Below are 21,668 nucleotides of genomic sequence, written 5' to 3'. Positions count from 1 at the left end.
GAAATTCATCTTAGCACTACACAAAGGAAATATCCACTTAACCTTATTTAGAAATTTTTCTGTCTTCAGTCAAACAAAATTCCTTAACAGCATCCAAAAACTTCCTAAAATTATCTGAGCTAGAATCTGTATACTGGCGTCGCCACACGTAAATTCACAAACATAAGAATCAAAAATATCCTCCGTAGTGCCGGTATCCTCCGACGTTCGACCAAACGCATTTCATTCCTACAAACAGTCACTTATAATGGCTCATAAGTAAACCTTCATTTACACACAAGTCAATTAATGCTCTTTTGCCCTTTCGTTCCATATCGTACAGAAATTTCAAATTAATCTCACCACAGCCATTTTACCGTCTAAACCACAAAACAAGCAACGAACTTCCAAACTAGCACACACCCTTACAAATCTTTTCCCACAATTTCCCACAAATCACACAAGCTCTTACAAATATTTTCCCATCATTCAAATTCACGCAACCATTTACGTCATAATAGGATTTCCATAACATTTAACTACTCAGGTTACCATAAATGAAACAACAACTTAGCGATAATACAAGTGACAAAATTATCTTAAATCTATTCTAACCGTGCAATGCGAATAATAGAAATCAAAGTATTAAAATGTGGGTCGGAAACTGATTTGGTGATAGCCGAGCTAATGTTTTATTTATTGTTGGATCATGGCTGGAACCTCAGCCAGCAGGCAGAATTTAAGGGCTATAAAATGGTTTTTAATTTATTGAGGCAGCGAACAACAGCATTTAGGACTCGCAGAAATTGCACCAGGCGGCAAAATTCCTAGTATCGGCTCTGTATTAGACAAAAAAATACTCCTCTGTAAAATTCTGTGAAGAAAAGCAGGGATTATCTCTAAACACTTTGCTGTAATTACTTCCAAGAATGTTGTTTGTCTGCTACGGGAAAAAAAATGTAAAAAAGTAAGCGTCAGTGGTTGCATCGTTGAAATAGACTTCAGGATACCCAAATAAACATTTCGTCCCAACAGTGGCGTGGCTAGGGTAGGGCAAGAGGGGACATTTGTCCCCGGGCGCAGCATCCAAATTGATGTGATGGAATTGCAGAATGAAATGTTTTCCTTTCTTGGCGAACAGAAAGGGGCGCAAAATCTTCAGTTGTCCCCGGGCGCTGAAAACCCTAGCTACGCCTCTGCCTCCCAAAGTGGACAACCAGTTTCAAACTTTCCATTGGATGGTTTAGTTTGGTTTATTTGATCAAGGCAAAACATGAGAGGATGATCTGTTTGAAGGATGCTTTCGAGAAGCACTTTCTGACGGAAACCGGCTCATAGCCAAGTTACACATGGGAAAAAACAATGCATGGTGGGCCACTTGTCAGTGGAATGGCGGATAGTCAGAAAATAATGCAATTTTCTTATAGTTTCATACTGACAAAATCCAATGAAGGGAAGCATTAGTTTATTAAATCCCTTTTAAAAACGATGAAATAAATATTCATAATTAAGGTACTGTTGTGTAAATAAATGTACTAGTGTTCGATAGATTAATGTAAAAAAATTAAATACATATATTACCCGATTAAAATGGTTGAATTTTCATAAAAATTCTACAGTTAAAACCAAATAAATTTAACAAGTAAAATTATTTTGAAAATTATTAAGAGTGCCAAATGAAATTTGCATAATTTAAGATTCATTAATTCAATAAATTTAATTTAATTCTGGTAAGCATTTTTTCGGTACTTACGTATTATCTCATCGACCGTGAAACAGTCACCAAGCAGTCTGATTTAGCGCAGATTATAGATAAGCATCCTATCACAGCATACTCATGACGTCTGCATTTTCGTTCGATTCAACGTCAATTGTTTCTCAATAAGGCGTTAATTATATTTTCATGAACAATGTCATAAATTAAGTGTTGTTCCTGTGTTGTTTCCTCCACTTTGAAGGCTGGGGAAAATGAGTTCGAAAGGCTGTAGAATCACTTTCTCAACTGTACTTCGGCTCATTTACAGCTAGTTGGGAGAGTTAACATCTGTTGAATAATGAAAAAAATAGCTGGATGTGGCCAACAATATAGTAATAGAATGAAATATTCACTTCAGGTAAATTTCCACTCTTAATCTTCTAAACAGAATTCCCAGTAAAGTCGAAGAGCCCAACAAAATAGCAGAAACTTGGCAAAAGCCTTTTATCAAGCGCAAAAACAAAAGAAAGTTAAATACTTCCGCAGTAGTGGTTGATCTGACGACAAAGGACAAAGTTTCAGACAGAAAACGTAGTTCAGAATTTCGCAGGAACGTTTCGGGCACCTTTGGCGAGAGGTTCGATAGCAACCAATATTGAGGGTTAACGAGTTAATACATTAGTACCCATTTTTTTATTGAAGATTAAAAATTAAAGACTAGAGTTTCTATAATCTTACCGGATGATGTGAGGAAAACCGGGAGTCTACCTATAAATTTGGTAAAGTTGACAACTATGAGATACTGATTTAAACGATCTTCATCAAAAACTGACGGTCTTCCTGGACGTGGATGATCCGATAAATCCATTTTCCTGAAATCGAGAGAATCGAGTTCCTTGCTTTACATTGAATGATGGAATTCAATTCCGTACGCATCATAAACTGTTTTCGTCGCTTCTGCTGCACTTCTGCTGCACTCTTCGCGGTCTTAAACTCGAGGAGCAAAATGAGCTGGAAATGTTCAACTTTGTCTATGTGATACTCCACCTTGTTTCTCCTGCAAATTAATTAAAACATCCTCAGTATTCAAATATACCGTATTTACACGAAAGCAAAACTACAAACTTAGCAATAATTTTGATGTAAGGAATTCTTGGCAACACAGCGTTACCGATCGATAACTAAATCCTACTAACTAGAAGGAAGCTCCTAAAACTTCCTTTCAAGATTAATAAATAAATAATAAAAAAAATTCTGAAAACTTTCAGATTTTACATTACGCCCAAAGGCGCTATTTTAACGTTTTGTGTGTTACCTTTATTTATTAAATATCATGTTTTTCGCACTTAAACCATAAAACTCAATTCAACAGCAATATCTCAAAATAATTTTAAAATGAGGATATCTTTAGAATTTCTGAGTCTTGCGCGCTGGAGATAATTTTTTTTCGTAGAGTGTTGCCATTGCTTGCTTTGAAATCGTTCAGTGTGTCAATAAAAAATTCGTTAAAGTGTTACAAAATATGAAATCTATAATAAAACAAATTTCAAATTCCAAATTTGAGCTTCGGGGAAAGATTACGTTATTCAAAATTGGATGGCTCTAGGTACCGTTGTTTTATCATAATGCGAGAAACATACATACATTCAGGCAGGTTCTTCGTTACTTAATTTCTTTAAATATAACGCAGGGCAATAATATTTGGTGGCAACAATTTGAAAAGTGAATAAATGTTTATAGTGAATTGACGCAAAATGCCAAAACGAAATTAAGAGTCCTGGGTAAATTGCTCCTTTGGACTATTAAATAATGAAAAACATTTACATTACGTGAAAATGCCAAAAATGAATGTATTTTTAATGTTTGTTTTGTGTAATAATTGAAAAGATCGACCAATAGTGAAATCAGTAACACCTAATTTTGATTGAAGACAAGCAAAGCATGAAGCAGAACGTTTTTATTGCCTACGATGAAAATTGCGAGATAGTAAAAAAGAAAATTTCCGTTATTGCGTTATCTACGATTTTAGGAAATAACTGCGTAATAGCAAAAATTGGGAATATATACAACAGTAATATAGCAGGATAATATTACATTAAAGAAAAGCTGTAAAAAGAATGCGAATTTCCAGAGAGAAACAATGCTCAAAATGCAATGAATCCAACAGATCGAAAATTCCAGGTCTAATCGTTCTTTTGACATCCCGAAGTAGGTCAAAACATCTGGGTTCTTCAATCTATGATCGATTGATCGTATTTAAATTGTTTTCGGTCTTATTCACGTTACATTTAAACTTCTTCAGAGTATTTGAATATTAGCTGCAGTTTCACTTAATATGGAATTGGGCCGAACAAATAGTGTTCCCAAAATACGATTTCGCATTCACAGGACAAAAGAGCATAATTTTATTATTAAACCTTTAATTTAAATAATAAAGTAAAAAGGAATAAATTTGAATACTTTCTCAAAATAATATTAACAAATTAAAAATTTTCGGTGGTGTACAAGGAATTATCGCGTACCCCGTGCATGCTCTCGCAATGTAAGCATATAACATATTGTACTGGAAGATTGAAGCTGGCGAGCGCCCATTCATGCTTCTTTCAGTTTGTATACGTTAGTAGTATGCTTGTAAATCATCATTTTCTGTGAAAATTTCGAGTGGTGTACATCGGCACACAAAAGTAAAGTTCCATGACATATATTTTATTGGTGAGGTTGGGGTTAAAATGGAGCAGCTTCTCAAAGGAGGGACAGGCAACGATTCCCGTGCATCTTCTTTGACCAGCAGCCCAGTTTCTCTCCCCAAATGTAGCTCATACATTAAATGAATATCGGGAAAACCCACGTTTAGCTTCGCATAACGCTCAAAATTAGAAGGAAGAATGATGATTTACGCTATAAAAATGCTTTTACTTACCGCTCAACTGCACCTCAACACACGATTTCCACGCACGCATTCCATTACAAAATTTGCTTATTTGGGTCACTTCTATATACCTGACATTTTTGCTACATATTTTTGAATCTGTATAATTTTTGTTGTTGATGTTTAAACCTAAGACCGAAAAACAAAATGGTGTAAGTTAATTTGATTAAGAAATTATACATTAATATGATCCTCCTAATGCTTACCTATTCACCTATTTATTTAAACCATAATTAAAAGACTGCAAAGTCCTTCCCCTCAAACACTCTGAAAAGATTTACTGTTTCAGTATCTGTATAATTATCGAGTCCAAGCATGAAAGCTAGATAAACTTTTAGGAACCAGGAAGTTCTTAGCTATTTTTTTGGTTAATCAAAAGTTCACCAAGATTCTCAATATCTGGCATGGGCTATCTACATAAGGCTCATATTGTCTTCGTAGACAATCAAACGGCCTCTTATTCATGTCAAATAAAAGAAAATCTTTGAACGCCAATGCGCCAACCGTCTGGGATCAAATGCGAGATGAAATGCTAGTGTTCAACAGTCTTACTTAACAAATAAGTAGATCCTTATCGAGCAAAGAAAGGATTACCAGCATTCTATCTGTTGTGTAGATGTTTCGCCAATGATGGATTCCTTTAAGATATAAATATTAAAAATCGTAAAATATTACTCAACTGAATTCAATTTAATATGTTAAATTTAAAAATTCTAAGATTATTTCATAATGTGTATCAGCTACATAATAAATGCTTCGTCAGCAAGTTAGAAAGGCAATCTCACAGAATCTTTCCAAGCTGACAAGACAATAGATTTAAGAAATACAAAGTAAACAGGAATAATTTACTGAATTCTGTATTTTAATGCTAAGAATATAGCATACCGAAAATCAGCAAATTATTTTTAAATGTTTGTATATTTCAGGATTGGACGATGCTTGCATTAGTTCTGACAAGGTCACAAATCAACCTGTGCGTCCCAAAGTTATCAAAGTGCTTGAGAAGGGAAATCTGTACAGTCCAGGATACGAAACGAATAAGAATTATCCAGATTCCGTCCAGTGTTCTTACCAGCTGCAAGCTACTCCAGGAATGGTAAATTTCTTTTTTCTACATAAAATTAGAAAGCTATCAGTGAATTTATCAAAAACAAAATTTAATTTACAATGGTTAAATTTGAAATATTCAAGACAGACGTTTTGAAGAAGATATAAGAAAGACCACCGAGCTACTTCGAGAGAAGGTGACTCTCATTCCACTGAACATTCACAAATTGTTGACGCACTTCGAAAGGGTCTTAGTGCTACTTAGAGGAAAAAGGACTTCAATTCTAACTGCAAAAATTATCGACATTTTCAGGAAAGACAATGAGCTACTTCGAACAAAGGTTAGTTAAGTTTCAGAACCACTGAACAAGTTCGAATACTCTCCAGAAGGACTATTAGCTACTTCGAGAAACGATAACTTCAATTCTCGGCTTGAAAAACATGCCAGATATTGAGAATATTCTTCGATATAACCACCATGTTACTTCTTACAAAAGTAATTTCAGTCTTTGTTCCGCCCAATGGGTCAGAAAAAAGTGCACTTTCTCTGTAAGCCGAGATCAATACTTGCTTCAGATGTTAGTTTTCTGAACACGCGAGAAATGATTGTATTACTATAATGTGGTCGCTTGTCACTTTGGATGTGTAGCCAAGTTAAAACTGGTCGAATTTCCACTGAGTTCTAAAACGTTATTAAGATGCATAATAGATGTTTAATTTTATAAATTATTCCGATATATTTTATATTTCTTTAGTTTTTCGTTACTTTCTCAGGATCTGTCTCAAGATAATTTTCTCTGTTGCTTTCATGCCCCTTACTGTGCTACCTCAAATCCTTCAAGTGGTCAAGACAGAAGAGCATAATTTTGTTATTAGACCTTTAATTTAAATAATAAAGTAAAAAGGAATAAATTTGAATACTTTCTCAAAATAATATTAAATAATTATCCCCATTATTATAATAATATTAAATAATTTTCTCCAAGTAGATTTTCCTGCTTGCTATCAGTTTTTAATTTTTGAAATTTACCTTAAGTTTCCAAATTTATACGTACCTGGTGTATTATAGTATCAGTTACATTCTGTATAAAGAACTTTTCGGTTAACAAGCCTTTAAATATTTTGGCATATTTACCCAGTTTTTAGAGGTATAATTTAAAATTTCCTGTGGAAGGTACATTTTCTTAAAATTCTAACTTACTATTTTCAAGTTAGATATAATTTTTAGGGACATATCTCGATATGTCCCTAAAAATGATATTACGTCCCTTGATATGTCTCTTAGGGACATATCTCTATGCTTGCAAATTTTGGTGTTATTTGTATATTACAATACACTTTTTACATTCTCAGCATGTTCGGCTGCACTTTAACGAGCTGGACATTGATGCGACAGAGAGCTGTGGGGCAGATTCTCTAAGCATCTATGACTTCGATTCCAGCGGAAGAGGTTTCCTACAAGTCATGTACTGCGGTCGACAGCTGCCTTATGACTATGTCTCCAACTCGCATGCCGTACAGTTAATACTCAAAACAGATGATTTCGCTGGTCGAAGGGGTTTCAATATTACCTATTCAGTGCAAGCCACGCAAAGTAAGTTCCATGCATCTTTTCCTCCATTTGTTTCCTTTTTTCGCTTGTAAATGAAAATTGAGATATTCATTGTTAGGTTAGGTTAGGTTATTTCATTACGGCAAAGCCTCGAGGGCTATCTGCCTAAGGGCAGGGACGGCTTCATGCAGGACTTTCTGAGGGAAACCTGGTTCGTATACATGTTACACATGGGGAAAACCACGAAAACACCCATGCAGCCAGCCGTTCGCGGGATTCGAACCTCAGACCGAACTACCAGTGTTCAGCGACTTTACCGCTCAGCCGCTGGTGGGCCTGATATATTCATGATTGCAAAGATATGAATTACAGTCACAAAGGCAATACTGACAGCTGAGGGCACCGAAATTGCCAAGTTTATAGTTGAAGAAATTGTACTGAAGCATTCTGCCCCCAAAGAAATGATAGGTGACTGAGAACGCAACTTCCTATCCACCGTTGTTAAAAAAGTAGTTGATCTATGCAAGATGTCTCATCTTCTAACGACTGCATACGACCCTTAGAAATGAATGATAATTAAATGAAAGACATGTAGTCCATATACGTAAACGTTGAACAGAAAAATTGGGATACTATTCTACCATTTGTAACCTATGCCTATAATTCAGCCAAACAAGACACAACGGGATTCAGCCCATTCTTTCTCATTTATAGCAGAGATATCCAGACTCCTCTCGACGTAATTTTTCCATACAGTATCGAAGATTCCGACGATAGTTATGCGCAACATCTGATCATTAGAGCTGATAGAAACTAGACAGCTTGCAAAACTCCATACTCTTAAAGCGCAAATCACAGACAAAGTGTCGATACGACGAGAGGCATCGACCTGTCAGCTACAACATCGGAGACTTAGTCTGGGTCTTCAGTACGAAAGATTAGGTTACCCGAAAAAGCTCCTAAGATGACGTTACTTTGGACCGTATCGAATAACACGACAGCTCTCTGACGTGACGTACTAAGTAGAAAGTATGGACCAAAATAGGAAACGAAGGAATTCAAAAGACATCGTTCATGTATTGAGATTGAAGTCCTATCTTGATCCCAAAGTACAACTAGACGATGAAAAGAAAGTCCAATATTTCCAGGAAACCTGTTACAAGAAGCCATACCAGATCGCAGCGGGACGCTGGTTCTTTCTAAGGGGGAAATGTAGCGAAATAGCTCCTCATAGCTATTTCGCTACATTTCCCCACATAGTGGAGAAGACGCAGGACTTGAAATCCGAAGTATCCCGGGTTCGAAACCCATCAACGGCAAGATGCCTGATAATTGGATTTTATTTAAATTGCCTTCTTGGGAATGTTATCTTATTTATGTAAATTTCCTTCTTATTCTTCCAGAACATTTCGAGTCTGGAATGTTCCAGCATGTTCACCAGCTGTATATCATATTTCTTCATTCAGTTCGAGTTAATAAAATGTCCTGAGTTTAGACTTGAGTACCTGCCTGTTCATTCGTACGATCCCTTCATCTACGCGACAATATATTAAAGTCACAGAGACTATTACTTATGAAAGAATATATAAACCATACTAATTTCCTATTGCTTGATAATTTCGTTTATTGCAATCAGAGAATATTTGGAAATGAAAAAGAGACGCCAATAGAGAGCACTAAGTGAGTAGCAGAAGCGAGAGTTATGTGTTTTTTTAACCTTCAGCATGCAGTTGGTTGAATATAATACAGATAGATCATTGTGTTAATAAATCAAAATAGAAGGAATAGCAGTCTGTGGTCTAACCACTAACAACTGCTATAAAGACCAAGAATTAACATATCGAACAAACAGCGTTTTTCGTCAAGAATCAAACTCGGACTTAAATATATATTGTTTAATAGATGATGAATTTTCACACTTTGTAGAAATTCACATTTCCATTTTATTTCGAGATTTAAGGGGGATTTCTGAATCTTGTAAGGTTACTTAAAAAATAATTTTATACATTTTAATTAAAATTTAATAAACCTCAGTTTCATTAGGAAAGCATAACGCTCTGTTTCATATCTGTATAGGCTTTTGATGGCCGTGAAACTAAGCATAATAATGTATAATCCAATTACTTAAAACAATACGAAACGATTTTTTTCTTGTTCGATTTCTTCTGGTTCTTTGAAGTTGGCAAAGCTCTCGAGAGATATATAAACCTAAGATGGCTATTGCCTTAGTAGAGGACTTTCTAAGGGAAATTAACTCGTGGTCACATTACAGATGAAGAAAATCATGGAAACCAGTCATGCAGTCAGATTGTTCTCTTGATCTCGGACACAGGTGGAAGTACCAGTATTCATTGGTGTTAATCACTGCACCATTGGTGGGACTACTTCTTGAAGGAATGTAAAGAAAATTTAACATATATTCTAATATAAATGTTGATTAATTAAAGAAAAATATTCTATGCTTTCGATAATTGCTGACATATCTTTTTTTTTTGGGGGGGGGGTTGTTGTTGTTTAAGCATTATTGTGTACAATTATACCAAATTTTATTGCTTAAATAAAATATAAAAATAAGCAAATAAGAAAAGTGCAACATTTGAGAAGCTCAGTGGAGAAACCAGAAAGGAGCAAAAAATCTTATGACCAAAATGCTTTAAAACACATCTAAAAAATTATGATCCTACGTTTTCATTAGAAGAAAAATCAAAAGAATGATTAAATATCCAGCAAATATTAACAATAGAAGAATTAGTAGTTTTCCCTTTTCTAAAACGCTTTCTATTACTCACGTTCTTTAATGCAAAATTTTAAACTCTCTTTGTTTACTAGATGTTTGTTAAAGCAAAACAAAGAAATATATAAATTCTCCAAAAATTCAAATCAGTTCCTTAACTGAACCATGTAATTCATTAATTGAAGAAAACACAACTTGGAACTTAAGCTTATTGGAATTCAAGACAAATTTATAACAAACAAAATAGAAGAAAAACTGAATATTAGACGGATTTTTGTGACAGTAGGGAATATAATTCATGATTGTGAGGAGAAAAATTTTAGAAAGTGTTATTAATAAAGGAAATAAATCTCTGTCAATAACAATAAATGTCAAATTTTCGTTCAGAGCAAACATTGAGAATATTCTAGCAAGATAAAAATCTCTCAAAGTTGTTTGAAATAATTAGATTAAATATTCTTGCAGTCCACAAGATCGCAAAATATCATAGTGAAACATCCAGAATAAAAACAGAAAAAAAAAGGGTTTTTTTAATAGAATAATACGTTTTCGGCGAGGGATGAAAAGAAAGCAGGATAGAAAAGGTTTCCTGTATAAATTACCATATACCTAGATTTATGTAAATCGAGTAAAATCTTGCGGCATCGGAACATTTAATAGAAGAAAAAGAAAGGTAATGCACTTTCTGTTACATATAAATGAATTTCAAAATCTTATTGCTTACTATTAGCATCGAAATTTTAAACAGAAAATAAAGAAAAATAATGCAATATCTAGCACACATAATGAATAAAAATTATTTATTGCTTATATTAGTATCGAAATTTTTAATATACAATTCAGATAATACATACAATATCTAACACACATAACGAATCACAATAGACCCCGCTTAATGTAATCACGGTTAATGTTACCAATCGGATATTTTTATCGATTTACTAAAGTCCATTTTGATTTTTTTGTAAAATAAAATATTATCACTGATCTCGTAGTGTTCATCTCTACGCTTTCTGTTTTCATTTATTAAATGAAAAGGTTCCGGTTCCTTTGAGTATGCGTAGTTTTGTATGACTTTTGTGTCTCTTCATATTTCTGTAAATAATGCTTCCCTCGAATCCAAGACCAAGATTGTCTTGGTTTATGGTTTATGAAATTGCGGCAAAGCTTCGAGGTCTATCCGCCTATGGAGAGGTATGTCTTCGTGAAGAACTTTCTAAGGGAAACTGGCTCGTATACACGTTACACATGGAGAAAACTCGGCAGCTGCTGGGCTCGGGATCTTGAATGTAACATTTTATTGTATTTTTCTCATTATTCTTAATTTTAAATAATGTGTCGGCGATGTTATTTTTTCTCAGATTATGATTAAATCTGAAGTAACACACTTTTAATTTTAGTGTCCATCGTATCCTTCTAGGTGTTAAATTCACAGCTTTTCCCGAAAAATAGACTCTGAATTTTTCAACTGCACATACACAATCTCTAGTGTTTTGCTTTCCCCTGAAAATTTACTTTCTGTTTGACTACTGTAATATGCTGTCGGGTGACCTTCTTGCTTTAGTACAGCACCTATTGAAAGATCTGAGGCCGTGTATATAGATTTCTAGTGTCTTATTCGAGTCTGAACTTTTTATACCGGGACTGAAATTAGAACTTAATGCTCTATTGGAATCTTCTGACCATCTAAATCTTAGCTTTTTGCCTTTAGTTGTAACAGAGACTCAACGACGTCAGAAAACTTGTTTGCGAACGTTCTGTAGTACGAATACAATCCAAAAAAATAAGGGAACGTTTTGGCAGTATTTGTCATCAAGGAAATCTTAGTTGCAAGATCGTTTTGCTAGTCGTTTTTTATTTCTAGTCGTGTTATTTTAAACTCCAAATATTTTAATTTTTTGCAGGCAAATTTGCATTTTTTGACATTTACTTTTAGTCATGCGTTTTTAATAGTGAACACACTTCCCGAAGACCTTTAGTGCTTTCCTCCAGTGTTACTATTATGTCCTCCAAATTCATAAAAAAAACTTTTACACAATACTCACTGTAATATGATAGCCATTGTCCTCAGAATCTGGACTGCCTCTGAAGCCGAATGACAACCGAAGAAATGCATAAGCTCCTGCTTTTGTAATAAAAGCTGTCTTATTTACATCCTCGGGTTTAACAGCAATTTGAAAATAATCCGATTCAAGTCTAATCATATACTTCAAATTTTTAATTTTCCTAATTATTTCTTCAATAATCCGCTTGGGATAAGCCGGGAATTTTCGAATTTCATTCAGTTTTGTGCCATGTACTGCGAATCTTCAATCAAGATAATTCGTGACCAAATAATCATTTTATTTCCACACAATACCATGAAACTCACGTATTGACTTAATACTAGCATAATTAGTTTCGAGCATGAGTTTCATGTGTTCATCTATGATATTTTCCTTCATAGCGTCTCTATGAGGTTTTGACTTACATAGTCCATTTTCTCAGATATCTATTTCATGCCTTATTAAGTGAGTGAGACCAGGTTTATCATTAAAACGTTTAGCATACTTCTTTACAACTCCCTTTATTTCTTTACTGTCACTTTCCGCGAACTGAACTAAACCCACGTTTGGCGATATTTCTGTCATGTCTAATAGTATGGAATTTTTACTAAAATCCATTTTAGATTTAGCTTTTTGTACAAGGTCGACTCCCAAAATTAAAGTCACTTGCAATCCTTTCAATGATTTTTATCGTTGAAATTTTCTGAGATTCATTTCTTACTTTTAACGTTAAGCTTCCCAAGACTTCGCATTCGTACCTTGGGTGGTGACTATCTCCATTTTCGTCGCTTTAAGCATCCTATGTACTTTATAAAATACTTAGAGAGAAATCAAATGGAGACAAACTTCCCTCACTCTGCGAATCAGCTAACGTTTTAGCCGGTATACCGTTCAATAATGTTTGTAAATAAAGAAGCTCCAACTATTTCGCTATAATTTTATTTATTCCAACTTTCAGAAGCTGTGGAAGTACGACTTTTGCCCGCTACATTATCCTTTTTCTCTCTTTCCAGCCGAGCACTATTGCTTTGACCTTTCACGAAAACTTCATTAACCTCTCTTCATCGTTCTTCTGAGCAAAATTACAGAGAAAGATTCCTCTGTTTATAATGTATTTCTCTCGTCTTCTTACATGCCTTCGTGTTGTGCTGGTCTGCACGCTGGGCACGTATTCCAGAGGTCCGTAGTTCGATTCCCGGCGAAGGCGATGCATATTTTTCATCTTACATGCTTCCAAAAAATACCTAATGTCTCTACAGTGGCGCCCGAACTAAAAGGGTATTGAATGATGATTCTCCTCACCCAGGATTTGGCGATTGGGTCCCCTAAAAACCCCAGTCTTCCTCTAAATGGGGGAGTATATAAAGTATTTCTCCCGCCTTCTTGGCATGTCTTCGTGGTGTGGTGGTCTGCAAGCTGGGCGCGTATTCCAGAGGTCCGTGGTTCGATTCCCGGCGAAGGCCTTGCATATATTTCATCTTGCCTGCTTCCAAAAAGTACCTAATGTCTCTACATGTTTAGTCGATATTCATTCTCCAAGATCTAACTTTCGTATTTCATGACTCATTCAATAATCAAAAACCTCATTTAATGATTCTGGATTTCTAATTTCAATGAAATCTTGTGCCTTCTGCAACAACCATCAAATCACTATTTCCAGGATTTTAGTTTCATTCTTGCCGTCATACAAGAGTTTACAAATTTCAATCCTTCTTAAAATGAGTTGTTCAGTAGTGATTAAGAGTTGCCGACAGGAGGCGCTGCTAGCGCGTTATACTCTCGACCTACGTAATTTGAATTTGAGTATTCTTTTCTTTTGTGTACTTGCTGTAACAGATCTTACAGCTTTGTGATTGAGAATTTAAAATATTTTGGAGCCAGATCGTTCCTCTACAGCAACAAAAAGATTAATAAATATATAATAAAGTAAATATCTTTGTGATGATTATCTTTGTTATTAAATACAAAGTTAACCAGCTCCTGAGTAAAGTTCAAGTGGTCCGTCGAGAATCGAAGGTGAGCTCTCCCATTTTAATCTCTATTAAATTTGAAGAGTATATCTGTAATAAATATGGAAGCTCTAAAAACTAAAAAAAGAGTGTTAAAAAGTTCATTGACGCGGCATAAAGATAAAGTTGTTTCGTCATTAGATGTTTCAGATTCAGTTGCGTTGCAGCTATTTGAAACCAAAACTAATGAAATTTCTAACGAACTTAAATCTGTATTTTATTCAATTTTCGAAACATGTAAACCCGAAGAATTGGATAACTTTATTAAGGATAAAGAAGATACAGATGATATTGTTGATGAGTTGCTATTGATGATTAAACGTAAATTAGCAGTAGTAAAAAATAAGATGAATTCTGAACATTCTGTTTCTCCTGTGCCGAGTAATAATAATTCAAATGTGTTTTCGGATGTTAAATTACCGACGCTATCGGTACCGACATTCAATGGTAAAATAGAGAATTGGATAATGTTTAAAGATATGTTTAAAGCTAGTGTAATAGAAAACAAATCTATTTCGAGTAATGCAATGAGATTGCAATATTTAAAAGCTAGTTGTAAGGACGAAGCTCTGAGAGTAATACAGTCTATTTCTATTTCGGATACAAATTTCGATATAGCTTGGAAACTTTTAGAAGATAGGTATTCGAATAAACGTGAGCTTTTAAATGCTATAATAAAAAAAACCTTTTGAATCAGCCGAGTATTAGCGAGACATCTAGTTCTATTCTAAATTTAATTGATGTAACGAACGAATGTATTCGAACTTTAAATATTTTAAACTACAAAGTAGAAAACTTATCGGAAATAATGATTGTATATTTGATAGTGGATAAGTTTGATAAATCGACTCGATACTGATGGGAAAAGGAATTAAAAAACTCGGAAGAATTTGGTACGATTGAACAATTACTTTCGTTTTTATAAAGCCAAGCGAGAACGCTTCAAAATAATAAAATAAAGGAGGTAAAAACGAGTAATAATTCTCCACCTAAAAAACTTACGAGTATGATATCCACTTCTAATACGAAAAACATAAATTTGAAGTGCATAAAGTGCCGTGGTGAAGATTTACATTCATTATATAAGTGTCCGGAATTTATAAATCTTTCTGTCAATGACAGGTGTGAATTCGTGAAAAGAAATAAGCTTTGTTTTAATTGTTTGAAAAACCATTCCGTTCGAACGTGTTCGTCTAATTATCGATGTCAAAAATGTTCACGAAAGCATTCAACGCTATTACATTTCGAAAATGAAAAACAAAATAAATACGAAAGTGCTCATATTTCAAAGCCGGAAGTAGGGGGGGAGAAGACGACAGTCAGTCTCAATCCGAATGCTGAAAAATTTGTTTATGACTCTTCTACCAATAAAGAAAGTAGTTTCGCCGGCACAGCTGTAAACGGAATGCGTCAGACCAAAAATGTTTTACTTTCTACTGCGAATATTTTAATAAGAGATTGCTACGGTGAATTAAAATCAGTTCGCGCTTTGTGTGATGTAGGTTCGATGACGTCATTCTTAACGGTTGAATGTGCTAATTCGTTAGGCATTAAAAGAGAAAAAATATCTGTTGCGGTTTCTGGATTAAATAACACGAGAATAAATATTAATTCTAAAGTATGTGCTTCTATTTCAAACGGTATTGACTTTGAAATGAGTTTAGAATTTTTGTGGGTGCCTAAAATCTCGGACTCCATACCAATAAATAATATAGAAGTTCCGACTGAACATTTTCCTCAAAACATTAAGTTTGCTGATCCAAACTTTTATAAAAGAGGAAAAATTGATGCATTATTAGGCGCAGAGGTGTTTTATCAGATCTTAAAATTCGGTCAAGTTGAAGTACCCAATTCAGAGCTAAGATTTCAAAATTCTGTTTTTGGCTTTATAGCCACTGGTAGTATTTTAAGTTCAGATATTAAAAATACGCGAACGGTTCACTGTGGATTAATTAAATTATAGTGATATAGAAAATGAAATTAAAAAATTTTGGCAACTTGAGTCTATAGGAATTAAAGATGATCCCTTTGAAAATGAGATAGATCAATCTTTAGAAACATTTGAAAAAACTGTTCGTTTTAAAGATAACCGGTATGAGGCTCAATTACCGTGGAAAAGAGATTGGGGAGAGCTCAATAATAACTTCATCGTTGCTAAAAACAGACTTAATTTACTTATGCGTAGACTTCAAAAAGATCCAAATCTTCATTTGCAGTATATTGAAACTTTAAAAGACTATGAAAATAAGAATATTATAGAGAAAGTTAGATGTCCTAAAGAACCTGTTGATAAACCTGTGTTCTATTTGCCACATCAACCAGTTTTTAGAGAGGAAAGTGCAACTACAAAAATGAGAATAGTATTTGATGCAAGTTCCAGTCATAACTTTAAGCATTTAAGTCTAAATGATTGCCTGTGGTCAGGGCCAAACCTGAATTCGAACATATTCGACATTCTTGTTAATTTCAGATTAAACAAAGTCGCCTTTACTTCAGACATAGAGAAAGCTTTCCTACAAATTTTATTAGCCGAAAAGGACAGAGATGCAGTTCGTTTTCTGTGGGAAGAAAATGGTAAAATTCAAGTTTACAGATTTAATCGTGTTCTTTTTGGTGTTACGAGCAGTCCATTCCTTTTGACTGCTACTTTGAAAACTCACCTGAGAAAGCACTCTGAAGAATTCCCGACTACAACAGAATGCTTAGACCGCTGTTTGTATGTGGATGATTTTATTTCTGGAGCTGATAATGTGTCGGATGCTTTTGAGATCTCTACTCAAGCTACATCAATGAGCCAAGCTAGCATGGTGCTACGAAAATGGACTACGAATGACAATACATTGATGCAGTTTTGGACACGTGAAGGTTTCGATACACAGCCACAAGTCAACACTATTAAAGTTTTGGGACTGTCATGGAATCCTACTGAAGATTGTCTAATATTGGGAAAGCAGAGCCTAGTGAACAGTCTGTCTAAAAACGAAAGTACCAAACGATTCCTACTACGTACAATTGGAAGGATTTTTGATCCGCTTGGGTTGCTTTCGCCGTTTACTATTCGTGCAAAGTTCATTCTACAAGTCTTATGGATGAAGAAAATTTCTTGGGATGAAGCAATACCTGTAGATCTACAAAAAATATGGCTTCAGTGGTGCTCCGAAGTTCCTGATCTTTCAGAGTTACGAGTTCCTAGAAATGTGCTCAATTTACAAGAGTCAACCAATATCTTAGAACTACACTGCTTCTGAGACGCTAGCCAAAAGGCTTATGGTGCTGCTATTTATGCAAGAGTTGTGAAGTATAATAATATCGAAGTGAATTTATTGGTTAGCAAGAGTCGAGTGACGCCACTAAAGAAAATCACTCTACCTAGACTAGAATTACTCGGTGCTTTGCTTGCCGCCCGACTAGCGAGTAAAGTCAAGAAAACAGTGGATTTGAAAAAGACCTCCTTAGTGTTCTTTTGGACGGATTCAAAAATAACTCTCTATTGGATTAAAGGATCTACGAAACGATGGAAATCATTTGTTGCCAATAGAGTTAACGAAATACAGAGTTTAAGTGATACCAGTGCCTGGGCACACTGCCCCGGGAAGCAAAATCCAGCTGATCTCCTCAGCAGGGGGGTCAGTGCTGACATTTTATTGAACAGTGACATTTGGTGGCATGGACCCCAATTTTTGAGAGAAAAGACTGATGTTTCGGTAGACAATAATGACATTCTAATTTCATTAGATGACTTTTCTGATGAACTAAAGAAAACTGATGACTCTAATGATCATTCTCCTATTGCCTTTACTGTTTTAAATCATAGTTCTATAGTTGATGATATTCTTTCCTTGAGTAATAATTATTTAACTATTGTTCATGTTATGTGCTATGTATTTAGATTTATCAATAATGTTAGAAATGAAAAGCTTACAGGTCACCTTACATTTAGCGAGTTGAGAAGAGCGGAACTCTATTTATTTAGGTCAATCCAACAAGGTGAGTTTGTAGATGAAATAAAACATCTTGAGAGAGGTGCCTCAGTGCCCAGCAACAGCAAGGTAAAATCTTTAAACTGTTTTTTAGATAAAGACAATGTTCTAAGGGTTGGAGGCAGACTGAAACATTCTGACCTCAGTACATATGAGAAAAATCCAATTGTTCTGCCAGATAAGCATCCATTAATTTTAATAATTGTGAGATATTATCATTTAAAATATTTGCATGTTGGTTCAAATGCATTATTGTATCATGTTCGACGTAAATTTTGGGTCTTAAATGGCAGAAATGTTTGTCGTAAAATTGTTTTTCAATGTATAACTTGTTTTAAAAACAAACCTGTTTTTGAGACTCAGATAATGGGTGATCTGCCCAAAGAACGAGTAACACCTTCTTACCCATTTAGTAATGTTGGAACTGATTTTTGTGGACCATTTCACATTAAATTTAAAAATCAGCGTAAGGGTAAACTAAACAAAGTTTATGTGTGCATATTTGTATGCTTAAGCACCAAAGCCATCCATTTAGATTTCGTCTCTGATCTTACTTCAGATGCCTTTATAGCTTGTTTGAAAAGATTTTTTAGTCGCAGGGGTAAATGTGCGAAATTATTCAGTGACAATGCAAAGAATTATGTGGGTGCAAGCATTGAGCTAAGAAAATTGCATAAATTGGTTAAACACCCAGATGAAACACTGACTAAGTGAAAACATTGAGTGGAGGTTTATCCCTCCTAAATCACCAAACTTTGGCGGTCTTTGGGAAGCTGGGCTGAAATCTTTTAAGTTTCACTTGAAACGAATTATTGGCAATGCTCATCTGTTTCTTGAAGAATTTCTTACTGTAATTCTAGAAATTGAAAGCGTATTAAATTCCAGACCTCTTACTCCCTTATCATCCGAGTTTGATAATTTTGAAACCTTGTCCCCCGGGCATTTTCTCATAGGGAGGCCTTTAACATCAATAGCTGAACCCCAACTTGTTGAGATACCAGAAAATAGGCTCTCAAAGTGGCAAAAAATAAAGAAATATAGTCAACAAATTTGGAAGTTATGGAAGAGAGACTATTTAAATAACCTTCAACAACGTAGTAAATGGATGTTTGCTAAAGATAATGTTAAGGTGGGTTCACTTGTGTTAGTCAAGGATGAGCATATGCCCAGTACAAAATGGTTAACAGGTAGAATTGCAGAAATAATTTTTGGAAAAGATAAAAAAATTCGAGTGATTAACATAGTATTACCAGGTGGTAAAATGTTAAAAAGAAATGTGAGAGACATTTGTGTTCTTCCTGTGAATTGTAATTAGATTTACGTATTGTATATTGTAATGTGTTTCTTTCCAGTGTTTATATTGCATTTATGATTTAATGTGTCTTTTAAAATTTAACCATTGTATTGCTATTGCTTACAATTGTTTGTTATTGTGCTTTAAAACAGTGTATACTAATTGTAATATTTTGAAACCCGTAAGGTTTCAAGGTCGGGAGTATGTTCAGTAGTGATTAAGAGTTGCCGACAGGAGGCGCTGCTAGCGCGTTATACTCTCGACCTACGTAATTTGAATTTGAGTATTCTTTTCTTTTGTGTACTTGCTGTAACAGATCTTACAGCTTTGTGATTGAGAATTTAAAATATTTTGGAGCCAGATCGTTCCTCTACAGCAACAAAAAGATTAATAAATATATAATAAAGTAAATATCTTTGTGATGATAATCTTTGTTATTAAATACAAAGTTAACCAGCTCCTGAGTACAGTTCATGAGTTTTGCCAATTCTTCCCTCTCCGTCTGAAATCTGTTTTATAATTCATTTTCTAATTTTACTTTCTTACATACAGGTAGAATTACTTTTAACATTTCTTGCTTAAAACTTTCACATGTATATGTCAATGAATCTACAGAACCACTATGGTTTTTACCAGTACAGGTTTTAACAATGTACCAACTTAGTGCTTGACTTTTAGTAACGGCATAAAGTTACATTACATAGTTCTAAATGTTTTCTGGGGATGTGGTACTCCATACAGAAACAAAAACAAAAAAAATGAGTTTGTAACTGTTCAAAAAAAATTGTATAGCTTGCTCTGATCCATTAAAACTTAGTTTGGCTCTACGGTTACCCAAAACACGTCTATTAATTTACCAAACCCTCTAACGGATCGTTCGCTTGCTGGCTCAAATCTTGCACGTGTTAACGCATTTCGTTCCAGTACTGATATTTTACTTGCTCTTTGAGACATTTTACTAATACGTACAAAATGTCCTTCAAAAATGTAGCACATGTTTCATATACAGTTATTTCACTACATCGAAACAATAGATTTAAAATATCACTATTTCAATCTTATCTTACAATTTCAGGTTACTTAAACGTTACCGCCAGTATATTGACTAAACGTTGGGCGCCAATATGGAACACGTATTAAATTTGATGTGTTTGTGTAAAATCATTTAACTGCTGACAATAGATTCCCGTATCACGAGCTTTAGCGATGGGACTGAAGTTCATTCAGACGTAAACGCTGAATAAAATCAATTTAGCTTTAATACGTTTCTATTTGAGATATTTATTTAAAATATATTACAAAGCAATAGCCTATTTGACAGATATTAAGCGCAGAGTAAAATTTAAGCTCAAATAATTCAAAATTCAAATGAATCGAGTGAGAACCACAAGTTTTTTCTAGCAGTTATCTTTTAATCGCAGCTCACCATTTGGACAGCTATTTCGATGCACTTTTATGCGGCGGTCAAGTTTACCATAATATATTCTCCAACAGCTAATTCAACTCCAAGCGCGGCTCCGCTGTTTCTGGTTCGCTCCTTCGCTCTCTCTTGTGCTTCCGATTAAGATTTTCATACACCTGCGCTTCCTACATAATAATCTACCTAACTTTCTTCAAAGTACGCGTTGCGCGAATGAAGTAAAAAAGAACAGTAAAGATGCAAATTAAAATAACTTGCTAGTTAAACAAACTAAATTGTTACTCAATGACCGATCAATGGCTTCTTTGGTCGTCAGTGTCATTAACTTATTTTTATTTTAATAATCTAGCTAAATTTATTGCACGCTCCCACACCGGTGGTCAATGACTTTAACGGGTAGAGATGGACTTCGGTTAAATTTTAGTTTAATAAATTATCTAATTTTACTGCTCTAAATCGATGGCCATTAACGCAGAGGTTGAATCACCGTTATTCTTTAGCTATTTAATATTATAAACGCCTTTATCGAAATCTTATGAAGATTTGGACTTTTACATTACGTTACTGTGTCTTTATCAATATTGCACGAAATATGATTCTTTTATTTTCGACACAGCTTCACGAATATCAGGTTCTGAGCGTATTGCTATTTGGCAAAGAATAAGCTCTTTAATTTAGTCTTCCAATGTAATCAGTTTGTAACTGTTTAATGAACTGAGCGAATTTATAGCAATAAACGCGGTTATTGGTAATTTATTTCACCATACTACATTGGTAATCATCAACACATAGATCACTGCTAAAATTAAGCATAATTATTAGTAATCTTTCTAATTAATGCAATTTATATATAATTTGTAGTATATTCTAACGAAAATATTTATAAGCACTTTCACCATCATTTCAATTATTCCAAAAAGGCATTTTTCGCCTTTAAAAATATTTAATAAAGAATCTGTATATTTATTTTTATAATGAACTTC

General features: G+C 34.4%; 1 protein-coding gene across 1 annotated transcript in view; it reads left to right on the top strand.

The window, feature by feature from the left end:
• The window catches only part of LOC118200330 (chymotrypsin B-like), a 134,610-nt gene that overhangs the window by 14,825 nt on the left and 98,117 nt on the right, over nucleotides 1-21,668 (top strand). The window contains exons 2-3 of the mRNA XM_085821790.1: nucleotides 5,531-5,700; nucleotides 7,005-7,245. Coding sequence (XP_085677916.1) covers nucleotides 5,531-5,700; nucleotides 7,005-7,245 — 411 coding nt within the window. The remainder of the gene's footprint in view (nucleotides 1-5,530; nucleotides 5,701-7,004; nucleotides 7,246-21,668) is intronic.

The sequence above is a fragment of the Stegodyphus dumicola genome, chromosome 8, assembly GCF_044657685.1.
Source record: "Stegodyphus dumicola isolate Sdum_Otavi_A_Nest chromosome 8, ASM4465768v1".
NCBI lineage: Eukaryota > Metazoa > Arthropoda > Arachnida > Araneae > Eresidae > Stegodyphus > Stegodyphus dumicola.
This window is presented reverse-complemented; position numbering and strand designations above follow the sequence as displayed.